Source organism: Microcaecilia unicolor, chromosome 9 (assembly GCF_901765095.1).
Source record: "Microcaecilia unicolor chromosome 9, aMicUni1.1, whole genome shotgun sequence".
Lineage (NCBI taxonomy): Eukaryota > Metazoa > Chordata > Amphibia > Gymnophiona > Siphonopidae > Microcaecilia > Microcaecilia unicolor.
In genome coordinates, this window is record NC_044039.1 from 160,400,024 (window position 1) to 160,423,968 (window position 23,945).

General features: G+C 41.3%; 1 protein-coding gene across 1 annotated transcript in view; it reads right to left on the minus strand.

Moving 5' to 3' along the window:
• The window catches only part of MDGA2 (MAM domain containing glycosylphosphatidylinositol anchor 2), a 1,114,501-nt gene extending 1,090,837 nt beyond the window's left edge, over window positions 1-23,664 (minus strand). The window contains exon 1 of the mRNA XM_030214886.1: window positions 23,138-23,664. Coding sequence (XP_030070746.1) covers window positions 23,138-23,210 — 73 coding nt within the window. The 5' untranslated portion in view covers window positions 23,211-23,664. The remainder of the gene's footprint in view (window positions 1-23,137) is intronic.
• Window positions 23,665-23,945: the final 281 nt, after the last annotated feature.

Genomic DNA, 23,945 nt, shown 5'->3' on the forward strand with positions numbered 1-23,945 from the left:
ATTACTAACTCAAACCAAAAGAACTGATACTCAACTCTGCATATGTGAAATCGTAAAACTGTGATTAGGACAAAACACAAGTAGACCACCACTGGCAAGCTCTGTAGGGTCTTGCCTATGGTGGTCTACTTGCGTTTGACCTCCAACCAGCTTGACCTAATCACAGTTTTACAATTTTACATATGCAGAGTTGAGTATCAGTTCTTTTGGTTTGAGTTAGTAATTTGACCCCTAAAAATGGACCATGTCGGGTCCCTCCATAGCTGCATCAATAAAGGATTGTTTTATAACATCTCCAGTGTTTGACTCGTCCTTATTTAGCCTCTGCTTTTGTCTGCGGTGTCTTTCTGATGTAGAGGTACCCCCCTTTGTGCTCAACATTCAGCACCAGAAAAAAACTGGCACTAAGCATGATTCTATAAGGGGTGCACGTCCCTTACAGAATTACACTTAGGACCAGATTCTATATAAGGCACCTAAAATATCCACATGGTAAACATTTCAGCCTAAGCGTAGTCTATAAGCAGCACCTAGATTTTGACACTGCTTATAGAATACGCTATATAGAATATGCTTAATTGATGTCACAGCACCTAAAAGCAGGTGCATCCATTTACACCAACAAAACTGTGGCATAATTCCCTGTGCATAGATTTACACGCACTGGGCCATATTCTATAACTACATGTGTAAATTTTGGAAAGGCCATTTCCCCACCCATAGCCATGCCCCTTTTGAACTGCGTGCATTAGAATTTAGGCGCAGTACGTTACTGAATACGCTTAGCGAGTTGTGCACGTACATTCTAATACCCATTAGTGCTCATTATTGCTTGTTAAATGCTGTTATCAACACTGATTAGCATGTTAAGCCAGTTACGTTATGCTTAGATTTTGGTGTGGAATGCTAGGTGCGCTATTTAGAATTCAGGGGTTAGCACTTAACTTTGGGCAACAGAAGTATGCCTGCTGAAACCTGGCACAAATGCTGGTGCCCAGGTTAGGTGCACTGAGGCAGTATTCCCATGGCCATGTCCCCTTTTGAGGTACACCTATTATAGTTAGGCGCCATGCCAGTTACACATGCAGATCCTAAATTCGCACAAATCAATGTTAAGAATTGTTGGTGCCCACCTATTGTTAATTGGCTCATTAACCAATTACATTATGCACTCATCTCAGGATCGTGCCCAAATTTTGGTATGCAAATTTGGGTGACCTTTATATAACCTGGGGGTAAGGGACTAGATGTCACTGTTGCATGCTTGTCCCAGGGACGCAAAACACTGCCTCCACAAAATACCCAGTCCCAGATGATCCAGGTTTCAAGCCAATGGGCTGTCAGAATATGTTATCAAAGGACCTCCATAATTTAAAGCTGGACAAATTAAAACAAGATGTCCCATGGATGCAAAATAGAGTGTAACAAGTAAGAAGCTTCATTATCTTTTAAATGGAATGTAAATTTGAGTTAATCAAGAAATAAATTTTTTTTAATTGATTCCTTTATTGAGATGGCAAATGTAAAAAACTAACACATGTATCTAAACAACCTTTGCAAATTATCTTCCAGTTTACAAAGCCACACCAGTGGCATTACAGAACAGCAGCTGCTACTGTGGCTTTGTAACCGGGGGGGGGGGGGGGGGGGGGGGGGTATGTTGGTGCAGTTAGGAAAAGACCAGATTTTAACTGATTCTTTCATTTTATAGTTTCAGGAAACAGAAACTAGTGATTAATATCTCACTATCAAAAATTGGATAGGAAATCAGTAATGGATTGGAAATATCAGCATTGCAATGGAAGTCTCCAAAGTATCAGTCTATTACAGTAATAAACTACTGAAAGTTTGTTAATTTTGCACATCCTAACTAATTGAAGATCAAGCATCTAACTCTTCTCAAGCTGACATAGAATTTAGGGGTCTATGTATTGAAAGATTTCTCTCATTTTGTGTCAGTGGGAAAAATATTTAGGGCCCTTAAATACATTTTACAAACTGTGGGGTGTGGCCAAAATGGCGGCATGACCTGCAACATGAGTGTTTTACCTGCTGCTGAAGTTGTTTCTTCAATGCCGCATAAAAAGAGAACAAGAGTTGTTCAGGACATTCCCTTGGCAGCCCGAACTTCTTCTCACATTAAGCAGTCAATCTTGCAGTATGTAGTGACTACCCCCATTTTGAGAACCAGAGAGCGGGGCCCAGCGATAGCAGAGAGAGAAGGAGAGCCCTCTTCTCTTGGGCCAGATGTTTCTCTGTCCCCTCCGGAACTTGCTCGACCATTACAACCCACAGAATCGGCAGCGGTGATGATGGTAACCCAGCATAAGGTAGTAATGGGAAGCCCCGTGTTGAGGGCAGGCCAGCATCTGAAACGGTTGTGGAGAGTAGAAAGAGCCAGCTAGTTACACAGCAACTAGCTGAATATGCAATGCCGTCATTGGAGAATATATGGAGAGTTCTCCAAAAATTGGATGTCTCAGCTGAGAAAACATCAAAAGAAGTCACTGCTCTTGTGAGTAAGACTGATGAGCTTTCTAAGGCTTTGAATAAAACAAGTCGAGACTTTTCTGAGCAGTGGTTGAAGTAAAATCATTGCAGGAAGTCTCCTCTGATTTGGTGGATACTATAGGCCGCCCTGGTGGTGTCACTTCATCTTTTTGTACTTTAGGTACAAAGTACAATTTTGGTGTTTTAGGTTGTGTTGTCATTAGGAAATTTGCTTCCTTGGATGTCAATATCCCTCTTTTCTGGACTGGTTCTACTATGTCTTTAATATCCCATTGAACGTCATGTACTGGATTATAATCAAGTTTCATATAAGTAGTCTGATCTGTTAATTGACGATCTGCTTCCCGTCTGTAAGATTCCACCGTCTGTACCACCGTGGCCCCTCCTTTTTCTGCTCTTATAGCTATTAAGTCTTTGGATTGTTGAAGGGTGGAAAGCCTCTTTCTTTGAGAAACTGTTAAATTAGATTTGGGAGCAAATTTTGCATATTTCCCTTTCAAGCTTTCCCAAATCTTTTAATCCTAATTCTTTAAACGTTGAAACTGCTGGATTTATTGCACCCTGTGGATTCCAACAGGAGGAGAGCTTACAAACAGATATATCCACCGTTACAGGGATCTCTAGAAATTAATTTTCAATTGTAATTTTCTACAGAATCAATGTAGAACAATTTGCATATCAAAGGAATTATATTTAGTGGTCGGTACATATTAAAGACCTAGCTGAAGAAGTTGAAGTTGATCTGATGTAATTCCTGTTGTTTGTTTAGTTTTTGTCTCTTGTTACCCACAACGAACTTTGTGGTGTTTTGCAGGTTATAAGACTATAGAATTATTATTATTATTATTACTACAGTCTTATAACCTGCAAAACACCACAAAGTTCACTGTGGGTAACAGCAGACAATTCTGGCACCCAGGCACCATTGTAGAATTGGCACTCAGTGTTGGCATTGGGACTCCTAAAATGAGGCAGAAAGTTACAGAATTTCCAAGTGCATTTTACGTGCTAGATTCTATATATGGTGCCCAAAAAAAACTGAAAAAAAAAAAAACACTATTCTATAAACCACTCTTAAACTTAGGCACGGTTTATAGAATAGCGCTCACACCCAAGGGGCCATGTGTAAATTCAGTCACTGCTATTTACACCAATAAAAACAAGATGCAAATGCCCACAACTAAATTTACACCTCAAATTTGTGTGCACAATTTTTATAGACTTCGGGGGGTATACACTGTGTAACTAGGATTTACAAAATCTTGCACAAGTGAGCTCAGAGGTTTCAAGCATTCGGCATCTCCCAATTTATTTTGCTGCCATTAGATATGGCAGTTCAGTGGTTTCCACATTTTTTCAGTCACTCCATGAGAGCGAGTAGAATGCTTACTATTGATGGTGAAAATCAAGGGAAAAACAAGCTATTGAGTCATCCTTAAATACAATATAGTTGCGCCATTGTACTTCGCTAAACGCATCGGGTGCCCTGTCTATCAAAGCTTTTATCTTAAATGTTACAAAGGTTATTCTAAGCACACTTCCAACTCGCTTTCATCCATGAACTCCCTCTGCCAATGGAAATGCAAACACTGGCTAAAAACTTGCTCCACATGCCTAATAAAAAAGCATTTCAGTGAGCCTCTGCTTTTAAACTGACTACCTCCACTGAGTAATAAGCAGTCAAATATGGATCGTTACTATGCTGATGCACCATCTCCTACTGTTTCCTCTCTCTCTGTTCTTTCCCATGGTTATTCGGTACATTGTTTCCTCCAGATATGCAGCACTCCGTCCATTAGTTAATGAATGGTCTGCTTCACATGGCATCCAGCAATTAAATCAGTTTGAGAAATGATTTCTATTATTTTGCCATTAGAGATCATGTCAGTTGATGCTCAGAAGACCATTTTCAATCATCGTTTTGCTATGCATCATTGCTACTCATTTGTATGTCTTGGTATGCAGGTGTTCGGACCACAGTGACGTTTGCTGTCCAGATTGAATTAGCCTGGTCAATCAAATGCTCGAAGGCTGTTGAAAGACTCTTGATTCTGTAAATCTGGTGAAGCATTAAGGCTGAGGAAACCATTGGCTGCCTAGAAATGTACAGCCATGCAGCACAACACAATGCCCATCCTGTTTCCTTTTCAGGCTGTTCTTTTTTCCCTAAAGCTCTAAAAACTATACAGGATTAAAGTATATGGCGCAATGGCAGCAGCATTTAGATTTTCAGTGAAAACCAGAAATGTTGCTGCATGCTGTTTTGTGTGTCTGAAAAACAAAATCAAATCCCCAAACTCAGCTATTCCGAAGCTTTTTTTTTTTTTGTTAGTCGGAAACTGCCTTGTCAGGGACAGAGATAATAACCAACTGCTTTTGGGAATTCAATTAAGCAATCTTTTTTGAATGCTCTGTTTTATTAATGAGGGGAAAGTACCAGTATATTCTGGTTCTCCTTCCTCTGTCTCTACATTACATTTACTTCTTCTAGTGCTTACTATGCAAAAAAAAAGAGTTAAACAGGTATGTAATAGCAGCTCATCTGCAGGGCATGTTGGTATCTTGGAGACCAACTTACTATGCTAAGGGGTCTTTTTACTAAGCTGTTGTAAAAAGTGGCCTTAGTGCACCCTTAGTTGGGTCTTTCCCACACACTAAGGCCATTTTTACTGCGGCCAAAAAATGGCCGTTTTCTTTTTTTTTTTTTTGTATTAGTGGCCATATGCTAATCTATATATATAAAACTCACCCTCAACGTTCTATTGGCTGCTGACGTCACTGAAGCCAAGGTTCGTATGTTCGAAGCTCTGAAGCCTCGAAAATCACAGCCTCTGGGCCCTGCCCTCGCGTCAAACGTTATGATGTTGAGGGCGGCGGCGGAGCAATTCACCGCCCTCGCGTCAAACGTTATGACGTTGATGGCGGAGGTGGAGCAATTCACCAACATCGACGACGGGTGGGGGGGGCCACAGGAAAGCCTTGCTAGCGCCCGTTTCATTGGCTCCAGAAACGGGCCTTTTTTTTACTAGTGTTCTATAAATCTAATAATCCTCCTCTTAGTTATAGTTCACAGCAGTTAACAACAGTCATATCACCCAAACAGACAACAACCAAGGAGGATTTTTAGGAGTTTAAAGAAGCCTCAACATTGCACCCCCTTTTTTTTTAGCTTGTGACTTGACCACGCCAGCTGGGGGCATTCACATCTCATCATCGGCTCCACACCTCCACCAGAAATATAACAGCAGAAAAAAACCAGAAGCAGGTAGAGGTGTGAAGCCAATGATGAGAGTGAATGCCCCCAGCTGGCGTGGTCAAGTCACAAGCTAAAAAAAAAGGGGGTGCAATGTTGAGGCTTCTTTAAACTCCTAAAAATCCTCCCTGTTCTTTCCTAAACGCAAGAATTCCTAAACCACCATAAGGGCTTCTAAGTATGGACTTGTAATAGTTTTGATGTAACATACCAGGAACCACCATCTTTTTCTTTGTATTTGTTGCTTTAATAGTACCTAATCCTCTTATAAGGTGTATGTATTTCAGCCCCCTTCCTAATTGAGGGCTATGTTAATATAGAATTTATTTCAAGGGATTTTCCCATTGTATGTACTTATTTTGTTAACTATTGATATTTCTGGACAAAGCTTTGCTTTGGATATTAATTGAAAATGCATAAATAAAAATTTTTTAAAAAAATCCTCCCTGTTAACTGCTGTAAACTATAACTAAGAGGAGGACTATTACATTTATAGTACATGATGTAGAAGCATCCTCTTCAGCTCGTAATATTGGTTAATAGAAGAATCATGTGCTAATGTTGCCATTCGCGCGTTGCCATTGTGAAAAATTACTGCGTTTGCAGCTATCACCACCCATTTTGTTCTGCTCTCTCATTGGGTGTGATTGGCATGCAGCTTAAACCAGAGTATAGAACATTACTATGAGAAGACTCAGAGCTCTTAAATCAAAATCTTCTTTAATGCAGTAATTAAACATGGGGAAATAACTTACAATTCAGATGTGCTGGACAAGAGTTTTTGCCTTGCAAACTGGGAGTCTGTTCTCCACCAGCTCTCTCTCCATGCAAGAAAGAAGCTGGGAGTAATTCAACAACATGCCGAGTAATGATGCTGTTTATACTTTTACACTGGTAAAAATCACAATAGCCTGAAGGGGGGTCATACAAAAAATACAGCATAAGCAATACAGTTCACAGAGGAGATATGCTGCAGACTAACTCAACAGACCCAATGGAGAGAGAAAGGGGGAGGGGGCAACTAGCCCAGCATGCAGAGAGAACAAGGCAAGCCAATAGAAAGAGTCCCAAAGACACAGGGAGCTGTACATGTGCTCTATCACAGGGAACTAGAGGTTTACAGGAATTTGCAGTTCAAGGGCACAACCCAATTCCCTGCCTCCATGCAAATGGGGAGCAAAATACATTTTCTAGTTTGTAAAGGCTCACGCAGTCTCTGTACACTAACTGGTTAGCGCAGGAAAACCCACTCTCCTCCCCTGACACATCCCCACAAAAAATATTTTAAACTGAGTTAGGTGTGTTAACATCTAATACAGTAAAAGTGTAAAAGTGCCCCTAAGAATGAATTGGCATCACAAACATGTCATCACCTGGTAGGGGTGTGCAGCCTAAAAATTTTCATTTTGCTTAGTTTCACATGTCATTTACAGGAATTTTTATTTTGTTTGGGGGTTCTGGTTGTTTCAAAAGCAAGACTGTTAGTTGTGTGCACTGTTCTGATTCTGACATATTCCCTATATATACTGGGGCCAGTTGTGAAAAGCTATGAGAGCCTTTCTGGAATTGTAAGATGGCGATTTCATTTTCAAAAGGTGGTAACCCATGGAAGAAGGCATTTATTGTCATAATGCCATTGTTTTCTTAAAAGTCCTTATGACTTGTCTGTGTAGGTGTCAGGTGATAAGACCCAAGACCTGGTCCAGTGCTGTGACACAGATAAGTCCATGTCATCTTGAATTTCTTTACAACCGAGTATTTTTCCTTATGGTATAATTTTTAAGAAAAGTACTGTTTGACTGACACATGTTTTCACTGGGTGCTGGATTATCCATGATTAAAACAGAGAACAAATAATAAGAAATCTAATAGAGGTCTGAACTTCAAATACGTTTAAAGCCTATAAGAGGGCCAATGACTTTCTAAGAATAATTGATTTTAATGTCCTTGTCACATCATATACAGTGATTTTTTTTTTGCTTATATATTTTTATTATTATTGGTGAAGTTTGGTTTTGAACCACAGATTATCATATTTCCCACTTTTTGTTTGTTGATGTACAGGGGAAAAATGAAATTTTGGAGTTTTACCTGTTGTTTCATATTAAAAACAACACAAAACCACATTGTTCACATTCCCCCAGTTGTTTCAAATGAATGCATATTCCTCTTGCTTGAATACATGGACATGTGCATGTTTGTGATGTGAATGTTAGTGCATGTTCTCTGCTGTTTTTCTGCATGCATTTTTGTGTTTGAGAAGTCATTCACAAAAATTATGCAAAATTGCTACCGAGCACAAATATGGAAATCCCCTCAATAACTTCCCCCCCCCCTCCCCGTTTACTAAGCTGTGTGACATTAGCACACGGCAGTCGCTAGTGCGGCTTAGTAACTGGGGGAGGGGGTAACACTTTTGGCATAGCTAAATTACAGTATACAGTGAAACTGTGCAGTCTCAATTTTCCACAAAACAACTCGATTTCAGAAAGGTATACTTATTTTTTTAGGTGGAAAGGTTTTACTAAGCTGGTAAGCATCTACGCACACCCAACATGCGCCAAAATGGAGTTACGCCTGACTGCTGTGTGGCTCTTGCTGTAATTTCACTTTTGGCACGCGTCCAATACGCGCATCTGAAAAATGTTTTATTTTTGGGCGCACGGAACGGGCGCGTGCCAAGTGGCATTTGACACACACATGTAGGTCATTACCGCCCAGATTCTTTACCGCTAGGTTAATGGCTGGCGGTAAGGTTTCAGACCCAAAATGGACACGTGGCAATTTTCATTTTGCCGAACATCCGTTTCGGCAAAAAAATAAAAGGCTTTATTTTTTTTAATTTCCTGCTAAACTGGGCTCCCAGCTTATCTAAAATAGTTGTGCTTGCCCCAAATCCATTTAACTAGCTGGAGCCAAACACTTCAACAAAATGTCAATATGCTATAAACGTCATATAATATTAAATCTGGTAGGCTCACTGTCGTTTCTGCTACTGCAACTGAATTTTGGTATGATTGATTTCTCATTACAACCAAAATCAGATTTTAAGCTCACATTCAGCAGAAAGGGAGAAATGATTGAACAATTCAAATATTTAGCAAAAGGAAGCCTTTTCCCTTAAAACAGAAATGGAGGGGACATGATATGAAGTCATTGAGAGGAAAACTCAAGAGAAAAGCTGAGGGAATAGTTTTTTTTCATTAAGAGGATGTCGGATGCCTGAGATAACCTACCTGTAGACCTCCTGTACACAAAATTTAAGCACACATGCATCAAATTCAGAGGATGGTGGTATAAACAAGTGAGGGAAATACTAGGGGGCAGGAAAGCTGGGTGTTTAACTAGTTATGAGTGGGCGTGTTCTGCGCTAATCAGTGTGTTTTTTCTAGCAAAAAAGGTGCCGGTACTCAAATGCTAGGTCACCCTTCAGGAGTGGGGTGATCACTAAGGGACCCACCCCATAATAGCAAGGCCCTCTGCAACCAGTCACAGAATCTATGACAAGACAGAATTGGTGTGTAGTCTGAGCTCTATCATTAAAACGTGGGGTCCATAGGTCAATTTTAGCAGACAATGGAAAAGGTGCCAGTACTCAGTACCCCCTCAAAAAAAGTCCTGGCACTAATGCAGCTACATAGGTGTGTGCTAACCTATTATTGTGTGCTTAGCATATGAGTCCTTACCACCTACCTAATGGGTGGCAGTAATCTGTTTAATGGCCACATGATAGTGGAAAAATTAGCACATAGCCATTAATATAAAAAATAGGAATTTCGGCCATTTTACCCCATCGTCAAAAATGGCATTAGCGCATGAAAATGACCCACGTAAGGGGATTTTTTAAATGCTTTGAATTGTCTAATCAGATGTATATGATAGAATTATCTGCACTAACTTACTCTTTTACTGATGCATGAGGATTAAAGACAAAATTAGGGCCCCTTTTACTAAGCCGCGTTAGGCTCTACGCGTGCCAGAATGGACTTACCACCCGACTACCGCATCTCTCTTGCGGTAATTTCATTTCTATAGCGCTGAATATCAGTACTTAAGAAGCCAAGAATTAATTTCACCTCGGAACACCCCCAACATAGTCAGCTATGAATTTGGCGCTAACCGCAATATTCAGTGGCACTTAGGGGGTCCTTTTACTAAGGTGTGCTGAAAAATGACTTGAGGTTTTAGGGTTTAGGGTGCACGCCAACCCATTTTTCAGCACAGTTGTAGAAAAAGGCCTTTTAAAAATTTTGGCCGAAAATGAACGTGCGGCAAAATCAAAATTGCTGCGCGTCCATTTTGAGTCTGTGACCTTACCACCAGCCATGGACCTAGCGGTAAAGTCTCACATGGTAACCAGGCGGTAATGACCTAGGCATGCCAAATGCCACTTGGTGCACGTCCGATACGTGCGTCCGAAAAAAAATATTTTTCAGCCGCACATATTGGACGTGCGCCAGAAATTAAATTACGGCAAGAGCCACATGGTAGCCATGTGGTAACTCCATTTTCGCATGCGTTAATATTGGGCCCTAAGTGCATATAGGTACACAATTGTACAGTTACCCCCACACTACCTACAGAATATCTGAGTTAGAGAACAAGAGGAATCTTGAAAGAGGATTTTTCTGAGTCTGAAGAGGCAGAAGGAAGTAAAGGACGTAAAGGAAAGAACAGGGCCATGCCAAGGGTCTGTGGCGCCCCCTGCAGATGATCAGTTGGCGCCCCTCCCCACAGACGAACGTTGCGCCCCCCCACCCCGTGAAGGTGATCGCTGCCCTCCCACTCCCTGGGCCATGTCCCAACTGCCCGCCCTCTTCTCCCCCCCAAGATCCCTTTTAAATTTACCTCCGGCAGCGAACGAAGGCACAGCGTCAGTGAAGGAGGCGGTGCTCCCGACGTCTCTACTAGTCTTCCCTTCGCTCAATGTCCCGCCTTCTTCTGACGTAATTTCCTTGACGTCAGAAGAAGGTGGAACACTGAGCGAAGGGAAGACTAGTAGAGACGTCGGGAGCGCCGCCTCCTTCACTGACGCTGCGCCTTCGTTCGCTGCCGGAGGTAAATTTAAAAGGGATCTTGTTGGGGGGGGGGAGAAGAGGGCGGGCAGTTGGGACATGGGAGAGGGCAAGGTAAGCATGCCGCAGCGGGGCGCCCCCCCAGAGGACGGCGCCCTCCTGCCATGCTTACCTCACTTACCGTGTTGGCACGGCCCTGGGAAAGAAAATCAAAGGAGATATGAGTGGAGGACGCAACCCAGTGTTTTTTTAGTGTTTTTTTTTCTTTTTTGTCTGTTTTTTTCTTTCTATTTTTATACGTCTGTAAAGCCTAACAATTAAACAGTATTTATTTATTTAGATTTTGCTCACACCTTTTTCAGTAGTAGCGTGCAGTCAGGGCATTCCAAGGAGGTTGGATGAAAACAGGAGATGAGGTGAGCCTATCTAGTCCAGTATATGGGCTGAAGCCAGTAGGCGGAGCTTGCTGCTGTTTTAGTTCACCCAAAATAATAGCAAATGCTATTGAAAACAATAGCAAAATATTATTAGAAATAACAGACTACATATGCATGGTCCATCTGTAAAAAGACTAAAGCTGTTCCAGTTAGATAGGCAGTGCCTTAAAACATGGAGGACAAAACACTTTATAATCTCAATGACCTTATCAGCTCCTCCCCTGACCACTTCCACTGGGGAAAGGCAGTTAAACACTCACACACAATTCAGATTCTACGACTGGCGATGTTCTTGCATCAAATATCACACAGAACAGGTCAATAGCATCTGAATATACACAGGCCCAGCTTGCCATTACTGAGACTGGCACAACCACAAGGTGAACAAGGGTGGCTGCCTGGGGCAGCAGCATGGGGTCTTGATGATCTTTGTGTGCTCTAGGCCTTCCAAGTCCTGCTGCCTCCAAATTTCTGTTTCAGAAGGGGCAGCACCCGGCAGACACACTGGAAGAAGTGAGTCTTTTTTAGTACTCGACAGTGCCACCCCAGAGGCATTACACTGAACACCTCATTGGGAGAGGGGGGGATAGCAGATGCTGAACAGGGAAAAGAGAAGGACGGAGAGGGGTGTGGGACACCTTGGAGTGGGGATGGGAGAAAAGGAAAGAGATGTTGGACACCTTTTGAAGATAGAAAGTCAAGGAAAGGGAAGGAAAAAGGAGATGCAAGGAATGGAGGGAGAGAGCCTTGACCTATCCCTTTGTGGAAGGTGGGGGGGGGGGGGGTGAAAGCTGAAGGTTCACTTAGGGTGTCACATACCATTAGGCTGGCTCCATGTGTTACACTTGTACACTTATTGCCTGCATATTCATTACGGCTAGTCTGGCTAGGATGTTCTAGGGCATTGGGTTGAAAGTACTGCCCTCCAGATCTACTAATCTGAATTACTGATAGGAATACTTCACATTGAACTGAACATTTTGAATACACGTCTCACCGATACAATACAGATAAGGCTAAGCGAAAATGAATCACAATTTACAGTAATCATATTCTCAACTAAAAATCTGCAAAAATTTTATAAAGACTCAAATCCATTATTTTTCTGTAGCTTTTGAGAACTACCTCTAGCAGGGTAGGACAATGGGGAGCATGGTCATGGAGCTCTGCTTCCTTTATTCTTTTTAGGATGCATAATTAATTTGTAAACCACTTTGGTTGTACCACAGAAAGGCAATTTACCAAAAGTAAAATAAATATGAGCAATAATCATATTCTCAAATAAAAATAAAAGTACAATCATATAACATAGTAATCCAAACATTTTTAAAATAATAAAATATAAATCAACCAAAGACACTTTTAAAATACCAAGTTTTCAAAATATCTCTTAAAAGAGGAATAACATTGAATGCAGTGGAAGTGCACTGGGATCTCATTCCACAGCTTAGTGGAAGGACTCCTAAATGAATAGTTAGCAAGACTCTTACACATAAACCTAGTGTGACATAATGCTTCCCTACTATGCAACTGTGTAACTAACCCTTTTTGATGCAATATTTACTGTATTCTGAAAGCATGGGTGAAGTTTTGAAAAAATGAGTCAGCAACTGTGAATATGAATATCAGGTATTTAGTTCACATACATTCCTTCAGAGGAATGAATAAAGCAATGCATAACAAGAATATAAATCCATAGAATGTACTTTTTAAGTTCCCCTTACATTGTCTAAGTAATACTTAACTTTGCATTTACTGTCCTATTCACACCAAACGGTACTAGAACAGGGGTACTCAAATCTGTCCTAGGGGTCCATGCATTGGACTCAGATACAAATCAGCCTATGCATCCAATTTCTCCTACTTAGGTACACAAATGTGGAATGCACTACCAAAGAGTGTGAAAATGATCCATGACCATCTAAACTTCAGGCGATCATTAAAGACCTATCTGTTTTGCAAGGTCTACCCTACTGATCCAACTTAAATGCCTCAACTCTGCAATGCATCAAAACCTTACATCGTATTGGACATTATATATTCCTTATTTCCTTGACCCTTCTTGTACTTGAATACCCTAACCTTACCTGACCCTTATTTTATACTGTATTTGTTTAACATCTACCGGACCTGGCGATCGCCTTTATGGTATTATGTAAGACACATTGAGCCTGCTAATGGGTGGGAAAATGTGGGATACAAATGTTACAAATAAAAATAAAATAAAATAAATAAGCCAGTCAGGTTTTCAGGATATCCCTAATGAATATGCATCTCACAAAAGTAACTAGAATCACTGTTATCTTAGGGCCCCCTTTTACTAAGCTGCGTAGGCAGCTACGCGCACCCAACGCATACCCAAATGCACTTACCGCCCCACTGCCACACGGCTCTTGCGGTAATTTCATTTTTGGTGCACATCCGATTCGCATGTCTAAAAAATATGTCTTATTTTCAGACGCGCGTAGCGGATGCGTGCCAAGTGGCATCTGACGTGCGTAGGTCATTCTTTACCTCTAGGTCTACAGCTGGCGGTAAGGTCAGAGACCCAAAATGGACGCGCGGCAATTTTGATTTTGCCGCACATTCATTTTCAGGGGGGGGGGGGGAAGAGGCCTTTTTTTACAGGTGAACTGAAAAATGATTCTGCGCGTGCCCAAAACCTGTGGCTACGCTACCGCAAGCCACTTTACAGCGCGCCTTTGTAAAATGACCCCTTAATTAGCTTTATTAGAAAAAAATGTTTTCATAAAAGGATTTTTCAACTTCAGCTTAGTCAGCTTCCCCTTACTGCTTACATCAAAGCACAGTCATCCTCATCCTCATTCAAACGTATCATTCATACTCAACCAATAATGAAACACCCTCACACTCATTCTTCTGAAGGACTGAAAAGGATACCCATAACAACTATATACTACTCAAACAAGATTTTTTTCTTACAATTTTAGCACATTTGCATTCTGCATGTATTAACACAGAGCATTGCTGTAATTTATGGTCATAATAATTGTCATATCCAAATCACATCATTATGATAATGTCAGTATCTTTATCGCTCATTCTCAAAGAGACCAGTTCAATCAATACTTATAACATCTGCGTCCATCAACATGTCCCAGACTCCTTGAAATCCTCGGTAATTCTTTAAGCCTTAAAAATTTCAATACGAGTGAGAGACTTAAATCCAATTAAAATCATTTGCTGTGCTATTACAGCTAAACATCGCTCTTCTCAATATTCAGGCTTGATAGTTCTCCATTGGAACTAGCGTTTCACCAAAGTGTATGTATGAGACAGATCTGAATGCCTATCACGTCCATTATATGCAAATCTTTTTCACATATTCACTAGGAGTATCCTGAAAACCTGCCAGGCCTGTGGACCCCTGGATTGGCCGCTGTCAGAGACAGGTTGCTGGGCTTGATGGACCCTTGGTCTTTCCCAGTATGGCGGTGCTTATGTACTTATGTATCCCTGTATTAGAAGGACACATATACAGCAGTTGCAGGAGCTCTCATCCCTATGGAACATAGGCTAAACATTTTCTGTACACATATAAATTTGTGGGTTAAATTGAGCAACTTCAGTGGGGTTGTTGTTGTTGTTGTATGTGGGCTGCTGCAGCTAACAAAAAAATTCTAGATATTTAGTGCTGGTATCCAGACAGTGACCGGATCTAAATATCCTGAAAGCGCTATCATTGACTACCCTTTCAGCATAATGGCAATATTAAGCTCACTATAGGACAGCCTTTTTGCTGTTCTATTTTTATCTGAATAGTTATCTAGTTAGTGGACTGAATATCGCTGCTAAACAGGTGAGCCCAAAGACCACTCTTACTCTACCCATGGACTGAGGTGGTCTTAAGGATATTCAGGGCACAGGTTTTTGCTTTTTTTAAATTATCCAATAGGCCCCAGTTGCTCTTTGAGTTTTGTTCCCTTCAGTTCACAATAAGGAATATTCTGTCTTCATCATGTTTCCTTGAATTCTGTAACGATTTTCACTCCTATTACCCTTTCTGCTAGAAAAGTTGTTGGTGCAGGACTTTTCCATATATCACCCTTTCAGTGAAGATGTAATGTCCGATGTTGCTCTGAAGTCTAACCTGCTCAAGCCATCTGTTCTAAAGCATTCTTTCCCATGAAACACATATGATAAAGTAATCAATTGTAAAATAATTTTGGAAGAAACATGAAATAAAAGCCAAAAATATCCAAATTAACAAGCTTGAAGTCTGTGAATCAATGAACAACCTTTCTGGTTTAATGTAAATCAAAATCCACAAACCTGTCAAAGTTTACATGATTTGGTTCCAACCCTATACCACATATACTGATAAAATTGTCAATGTATATTTGCAGATAAATGTTTTTCTTTTACATGTACATTTGCAGACTGATAATGCATTATTGACTGTTCCCACTACGTCTTTCGATTTGATACAGAATGTTCTTGGACTCTTTCCATCTTCATTCTTTCATAGAAGCCTTTCTTATACTTTATCTCTGAAACCTCAAAACACAAGTATTGCTTCGAATATCACTTTTCATACAAATGCATCAAAAATGCTTTTCAGTCAATGGCTCATATAAAACAATACAATAATTCCATAAATAACATGAAAAAAGGACAGAAAAATTGCAGATCTAGCACGATTGATAGACTTCCAAAACCAGATTAAAGGTTTCAAATAAAAGGTACCAATATACGGAGAAACCAAATGCATCTTTTATTGCGAATGGAGAGAATGTTGATTTGCAGGAAAGGGGAGAAGAGATTTAAGAGGCCCTTTTACTAAGCCACATAAGCCTGGGCGGTAATTTCATTCTGTACGAGTGTCCCTTATGCGCTCCGAAAAATATATTTTATTTTCCGGCGCATGGTGCTAACCGGGTAGTAATCAGCATTGTACGCGAACGGACAATTACCACCCAGTTAATGTGTGACACCTTACACTAAATTAATGGGTGGCAGTAAGGTCTCAGGCCCAAAATGGACACGCGCCAATTTTAATTTTGCTGCACGTCCATTTTTGGCCAAAAAAAGGCCTTTTTTTGCAGGCGCGCTGAGAAATGGACCTACATGTATCCAATGCACTTGTCTACAACAGCGCAGGCCATGTTTTCGGTGCACGTTAGTAAAAGGACCTCTAAATGATTTATACAAGTATGGACACCTTTTTTAAATTTGATGACTCCACGAATGAGAAGAGTAATTTTGAACACTTAAGAACCTGAACTGTATTTTTGTGAGAAATGAATGCTATTTCTTCTTCTATGTTTTTGGGTGGAGGGATGAGGGGAAGGGAAGAGATTGGGGGGGAAAGTTTTATTGGTCTATAGTTCCCAATGGTTAAATGGTTATGTAGGAAGAATATTGTTGATAACCAGTTTAATTGTACTTGTTGACTTAAATATATGTTCTTTTGGAGTGGTTATTTTTTCAAAACCAATAAAGAATTTTCCATAAAAAGTACCAATAACCAGTGAGAAAAGATGAGTCTTAAACTGAAAATGAAAAACATCAACCACCCATTGTGAGACAGGAAAACTGTACCAAATTTTAGGAGCATAAAAAGAGAAAGATTTTTTAAATAATCATAACAAAGGATGGAGCATTGAAAAAGCCTGTTGAGCAGAAACAGTGAGTGATGAGCTCAGAGAATTATACAGGACCAGCCCCCACAGATGATTTTAAACAAGTGGAAACTAGCTTTCTTTGGAAGAATAATGAAGCTATAACTTTCTTTTCAAATCTCTCTCTCTCTGTCTTGAGTTATTTTTTATTGCAATTTCATTTTTTTATGTGTGTATGGTTTTTGTGATACACAGTTAATAGCTGCTAGAATTATATCATAGTTTTAGAATCCAATATATTCCTCCTGCAACAGATGTAGAATTAAGACACAATTATATAAAAATGATTTTTTTTCCCAAAGTTTTAATGGGTTACTCTTAATTCCAACTTGTGTATGAATCATGCACTTAGGAAACACGCAACTAGGGATTTAAAAAAATAATAATAAACAAATACTACATTACCAAAATAAGGGCCCTGTTTACTAAGGTGCACTAGCATTTTTAGCGCATGATAAAATTATCACATGCTAAACGCTAGAGACACCCATATATTCCTATGGGTCTCTAGTGTTAGTGTGAACTAAAAACTCTAGCGTGCCTATAGAGCGGCTTAGTAAACAGGGCCATAAATTATACACTGTGATTTTGAGATTCAAATACCATTAACATTTTCTATTCAAAATGTATCATTGTACAGATTATAGGTTTACCAAGTAATCTCAGAAAGGTCTTCTACCATAAGAACTTTAAACAAGGGTTCACAGATCAGAAATGCAATCACAAAATAAGTACCTTCTATCACAAACTAACATTTCAGTTCCATTGGAGGACAGCACTCAGTCAGCCACTATTACTTCTCTATGCAATTAATATGTTACTTCTTTGGGGATTTTGTGTGTCAGCAGACATTTGTTCATTCTATTATAAGCGAGTCATTCGCAGACTCTGTACTATAAATAAAAATGATGTGAATTCATTTGAAACAACATGTCCCATGGCCTTTATGACCTACAATGACAGGGGAAAAAAATTTAAATTTGGGGCATGCTCCGATCTCTAAATTATGTGTGGGGGGAGGGGTTTTTTTGTGGTTTCAAATGAATGCATGTCCCTATTATTTATAAATCAAAGCTTAGTAAAGTCGCCAACTGTTCAACAGAGTGGGGGCTATATGTGAAACACACCTTGACCATCTCAACACTCAAGTTAAACTTTCAAAAGCTGTGCTCAAAAGACCTCAGAAATGACTATTTCACACTGGGACTTCACCTAGAGGCTCATTTTCAAAGCACTTAGCCTCCCAAAGTTCCATAGAAACCTATGGAACTTAGCCTCCCAAAGTGCTTTGAAAATATGCCTCCTAGTGACTCACTTGTATCATTGGTCTCATCATAATTTATAATGTACAAATATAATTTTTCAAATATTTCTCTTTTTTCCTTTTTTATATATAAAAAACCTTATAAAACAGAAACTTATCTATAAAGGATCCTATATTTATACATATAAGTTTTCATGAAAGTTATGATGAGACAGACTGATGAGGATATAAGCAAGTCATTGGGTGGAGGTCCCAGTGTGAAATAGTCACTTCTGAGGTCTTTGAGAACAGCTTTTGAAAGTTTGACTTGAGCGTTGGGATGGTCAAGGTGAGTTCCTATTATATATAATGCAGAGTTTGTGAATCTTTCTTTTAGAACTTGCTCACGAAATGAAAAAAAAAAAACATTCCTATAAACAATGTGGAAAACCAAACACTCCTAATAAATAATGAATGTCTAGAGAAGATTATTGGAAAAATCAACATAAATCTATTACAGCACTGAAACATTTTTTTTTTATTGCACATGGTATTTGCAGTCAAATATCTATATACACTGTCTCCCTAACTTGAAAGAATTTGTCCCAGAATAAAATGGGAGCTTCCAGGCCATTTCAATTGCTCACTGCAACATCATGCAGAGGGTCCCATTCCCAGCTCAGGTCTTCCACTCCCTAAGTTAGCTCGTTATGGATGCTCTGGACCTAATATTCACAAATCCATTGGGGAGTGGAGGGGGGAGGGGGCAGACGGCAGACAGAGTCCTAGTTTTCACATAATGGCTGGATTCAGAGCCTGTGACTACCTGTTGGGGGGGGGGTCCTGGGGTATGCCCCCTCCTCTCCCCAGCCAAAGATTGTCATGCAGTAACAGGCCAGTAAGGTGCAAATCAAATCAGGGAGGGTTCCCTGGGCATTTACCAATGAAAGCTGGAAGTGTCAACTTTCAGGCCTGGTTCTGACTGAGCTGAAAGCCCAAAGGAATATAAGAAAGCAAAATGTGGGGCCAAAAACAAGAAAAAGTGATAAAAAAAAAAGAGAGGTTTAGTTCTAAAAGTTCTAAAATCCGAGGGAACGGTACAGTATAGAGGGTGAAGTGCTTCAGTGTGCGAAGGAAGAGCAGGACTTGGGGGTGATTGTGTCTGACAAACTTAAAGCTTTCAAACTGGTAGAAAAAGCGATGACCAAAGCCAGGAGGATGCTTGGGTGCATAAAGAGAGGCATGACCAGCAGGAAAAAGGAGGTGATAGTGCCTTTGTATAAGTCTCTGGTGAGGCCTCATTTGGAGTACTGCATTCAGTTCTGGAGACCGCACCTACGGAAAGCTATAAACAGGATGGAGTCGGTCCAGAGGGCGGCTATGAAATTAGTAAGCGGTCTTGAATGCAAAAATTATAGGGACAGGCTTATGAACCTCAACATGTATACGCTGGAAGAGAGGAGGGAGAGAGGAGACATGATAGAAACGTTTAAATATCTCAAGGGCATTTATGTACAGGAAGAGAGCCTTTTTCAAACGAAGGAGAGCTCTGGAATGAGGGGGCATATGACAAAGTTACCTAAGGAAGTATTGTTTCACAGAAAGGGTGGTGGAGGCGTGGAATTGCCTCCTGGTGGAGGTGGTGGAGTCGAGGACTGTTCCAGAATTTAAAAAGGCATGGGATAAACATGTGGGATCACTTAGGAACAGGAAGAATTGGGGGTTACAGAGGATGGGCAGACTGGATGGGTCATAGGGCCTTTATCTGCTGTCATGTTTCTATGTTTCTAAAAGATGATTGCAAAGCAAGAAAACTACAGTGTATGAGGCTTTGATTGTGCTTTGTACTACTACCTGTCAAAGCTGGGCTTCTAAAGTACTGTATCTGTGCCATGAATGACACTGAACCCTGTACCAGCCTCCCACATAACTGTACTTAAGAAATCTGAAACAACTGCCTGAAATGTTTTGTAGCTGCAGTAACAAAAAAATGCAATTACTGTGTACCTTGTCTTGTGTTATATACATGTCTTCAGACTAACAGTGACTTGTTTCGGTAGATAAATGTCTGAACAAAGTTTGAAAAAGGTTGAATCAGATAACTGAGGGGCCCTTTTACTAAGCCGCGTAAGCGTCTACACATGCCCAACGCGTCTACTGCGTGGCTCTTGTAGTAATTTAATTTTTGGCGTGCGTCCAATATGCGCAGCTGAAAAATAATTTTTATCTTCTGCCGCGCTTATCGGACGCGTGCCAAGTGATATTTAGCATGCGTAGGTCATTACCACCTGGTTACCGCGTGAGACTTTACTGCAAGGTCATTGGCTGGCGGTAAGGTCTCAGACCCAAAATGGGCGTGCGTCAATTTTGATTTTGCCGCATGTCCATTTTCGGCAAAAATTTTTAAAAAGGCCTTTTTTACAGGTGAGCTGAAAAATGATTCGCGTGCGTCCAAAACCCGCGCCTATACTACCGCAGACCATTTTTCAGCACACCTTAGTAAAAGGACCCCTGAATGTATCTGATCTATAGGTTACTATATTATAATCCAGTGTATTTATGAGCAGGTCATTCATCACTCAGAAATATCCTGATATTTTTTTTTCTTTTTCTGGAATTAATTATCCTCTTTAATATACATTTTAGAACGCTGCCCCCCCCCCCCCCCCATCCAGTGGCGTAGCCAAGGGTGGGCCCAGGCCCGCCCAACTTTGGGCTCAGGCCCACCCAGTAGCAGCACACCTATGATGTGGCTGGCAGGGGTTCCCAAGCCCAACCAGCCGAAAACTTCCAACAACTGCCCCTCCTGCATACCTTGTAAATAGCAGATGTTCACCTGCAGCGAGCAGCTACTGATACATACAGCTCGCACTGGCCCCACAGCCTTCTCTTTGATGTGTTCCTGCCTATGCGGAAACAGGAAGTTGCATCAGAGGGAAGGCTTAAAAGGAATGTGGGAAAGGGGGGATGTTTGAGAGACCATATGGCATGCAGACCAGAGAGGGAGAAACCAAATCACTTGTGGGACAGGGTGGATTTCTGCCCACCCATCTTGAGCCCAGGCCCACCCAAAATTGGGTGTCTGGCTACGCCCCTGCCCCCGTCTGTCTAAAAAACCAAAGGAAACATTTTCCCATTAGCTTTTCCACACACCTTCCTGCCTTGGTTTGCAATATAAATAGGTAGCTCTAGCTCAGGAATCAGAACGATGGTGCTGTTTTATTACTGTACCTTCCCTTTAGAAAATATTTTTTGAAAGGCTGGTTATACATTTCAAATTAAATTCCACCTGACAAATCACTAGGAAAAAAGAGATTTCCAAAGAAAACCCCAGACAAATCCTGTTTTAGGGAGGGGCGTGAAGTACAAACACTGCTAGTGGTTTTCTCAAGATAGTCTCATTCCTGTACGAAGAGAAGAAACCACCTCTTTTAAGACGCCTATTGATGGGTTTTAATCCCTCCCCCAATGCTATAATTCACTGTAGTGCTACTGGGAAATGGGCGTGCGACCGGCGAGATAGAGGGGTCTGTGGGGTCCTAAAGCCCCTGGGCTTCTCTTCCCCACCCCCTGGGACTGCAGCGGATTTCTTGAGCTACCGGAGCTCTCAATGTGAAGTGGGAGGGAAGTCACATAAAACGGCTCTGATTCGTAGTCATCACTCTATTAAACGCCACTAGATGATTGTTTCAGTTTGGGGGGGGGGAAAGCTTCCCCGACTCCTTTGCAAAAACCCCTAGGTTTCTTCCCTCACGGGCAACTAATATTCTCATCCTACGTCGATGCAGTGCGTTATCAAAGAAGATTCCGCAAAACCTCATTGCCACTACGTTACTTAAATGAATACTATTTTATTCTAGGGTAAAATTAGCATTTGCCTCAACCTGCCTGGCAAAGTTAGCAGAGAGAGAACACATTCTACGTAAGCTGAAGCTCTTTTATTAGTGATAAATAAACAGCTAAATGGTCAATACAGATCTTACAAAGTTTGGCTTGAAAGACAGCTCCATTTTTTTTTTCAGGCATCTAGGAAGAAGGACTAGCATCCTTCAACGGCTCATTTATGCGACGGAGCCTTCTTCCAACGGATGAAATTGTCAGTAAATATTAGCTTTGTACACCAATGTAAAATTATATGGCCACTAGCTGACGGTCACTCAGTCTTTTCTGATTGTTTGTTTTTTTTGTAATGATCAGACTATGAAAGAATTAGAACCGCGCTGCCGGTTCTTTAAATACGCAAAACCTGAGCATAACTAACATCTATTTCAGAAGGGAAAGCAGAACCATCTGAAATTGCAATACACTTTAATTGATGCTTTAAGGCCAATAAGCTAGTTTGAGCACCTACTAATTAATGATCGTCTAAGAATGCAGATCATCAGCAAATGGTAAAACGTCACTTTAGAACACCACAAATAAGTCAGATGATTATTAGTGCTTGAGGGTTCAGCACACATACTGCCTCGAATTAATTATAAGAATAAGGACGCATTACTGATTTCTGCAATTTAGCAACCGATGAACTGTACAAGTCATACTTCAGATTTAGTTGTCCCATGTATGCACAGGCATTTTCAAATCCTATGTGTCTCCAGGTGGGGGGTTTATTTAAGCCAATATAAACTGTAATAGAGATGCACAGTAAAACTCAACTGTCAGAGCGCCTCAAGTAATGGTGTCGCTCCAAAAGGGGTCATTCACATTTTCCTCCGCCGGGGGAAAAATAATGCAATGAACTGTTTCTCCCCCCCCCCCCCCCCCCCCCCCTTTGGTTTGTGTTCGGGGATTTTTCTCCCCTTTAAAATCTACATACGTTGCAACAACAAGCACTAGACTGTAATTTTTGGCATAACACTGTTGGAATAATTTCAGGAGCTGCCTGCCTGACACCCTTTCTCGTCTAACCACAGATCTCGACCGTGTAAAAGCGCCAGCCACACGACACCAGGGACATTGGTCTCCCCATAAATCACGTCTTGCTTAAGAAACACAAGGTCATGACATCGAATGGGATTTTATGGAAGCGAACTCACCATAGACCCCTTGGCCAGCAATGCCATCCAAGAGAACAGTCAGTAGCCACAAGACACCGTAAGCTAAATCCATCTTCACGTTAACATGAACATATCCAGCCCGGGCACAGAGCGGGTCCTTCCAAGTGGCTAGTGACTGGCAGCAAAGTGCGCTTGGATCCAGGTAGGCAGGGAAGGAGCTGCCGCTGACAGATGGGGGGAGCCCAGCGGTGGAATCACTCCCTCATACCGGTCCAAACGCTGGGTGAAAGCAAAGCACAGCAGCAACAGCGATCGCTCACTCTGCTTTCACCGTCTGTCAAAAATGCCCAGCCACGGCGCTTTTAAGCAGCAGGAGGGGAAATCCATGCTCGCCAAAGGCAATCGAGAGCAGGCTTCAGTCTAGAGGTCTCCAAAAGAAGGGGGCTTCTTCTTCGCTCCCTATCGCCTTCAAAAGTAATTCACGACGCTCCCTGGAGAACAATTAACAAAGCCGCCTGCTTGCAGTCCAGCAGCAGCAGCCCTTCAGTTTTTCCTTTCCCCATTCCATCAGTTGCCATTGCAACGCAGATCCTCCTCGTACAGCTTTTGCAAAGTGGCGCGAGTGGGGCTGTCAAGGGTTATTATGGGAGCATGTGGAAGCTACAGTAATGTATTTGTGTCCGTGCGTGGTCGATGATCGCTGCCCTACGGTCCGACCCGAGCCTTACAATGTTAAAACCACCAGATACAGCGGAACCTTCTCCTGCAAAACCTCCACCGGTGCACACGGCAAAATGTAGCCTGAACAGCAGCCCCACGCACAAACCATGGCCAGCAACGCGCCAAC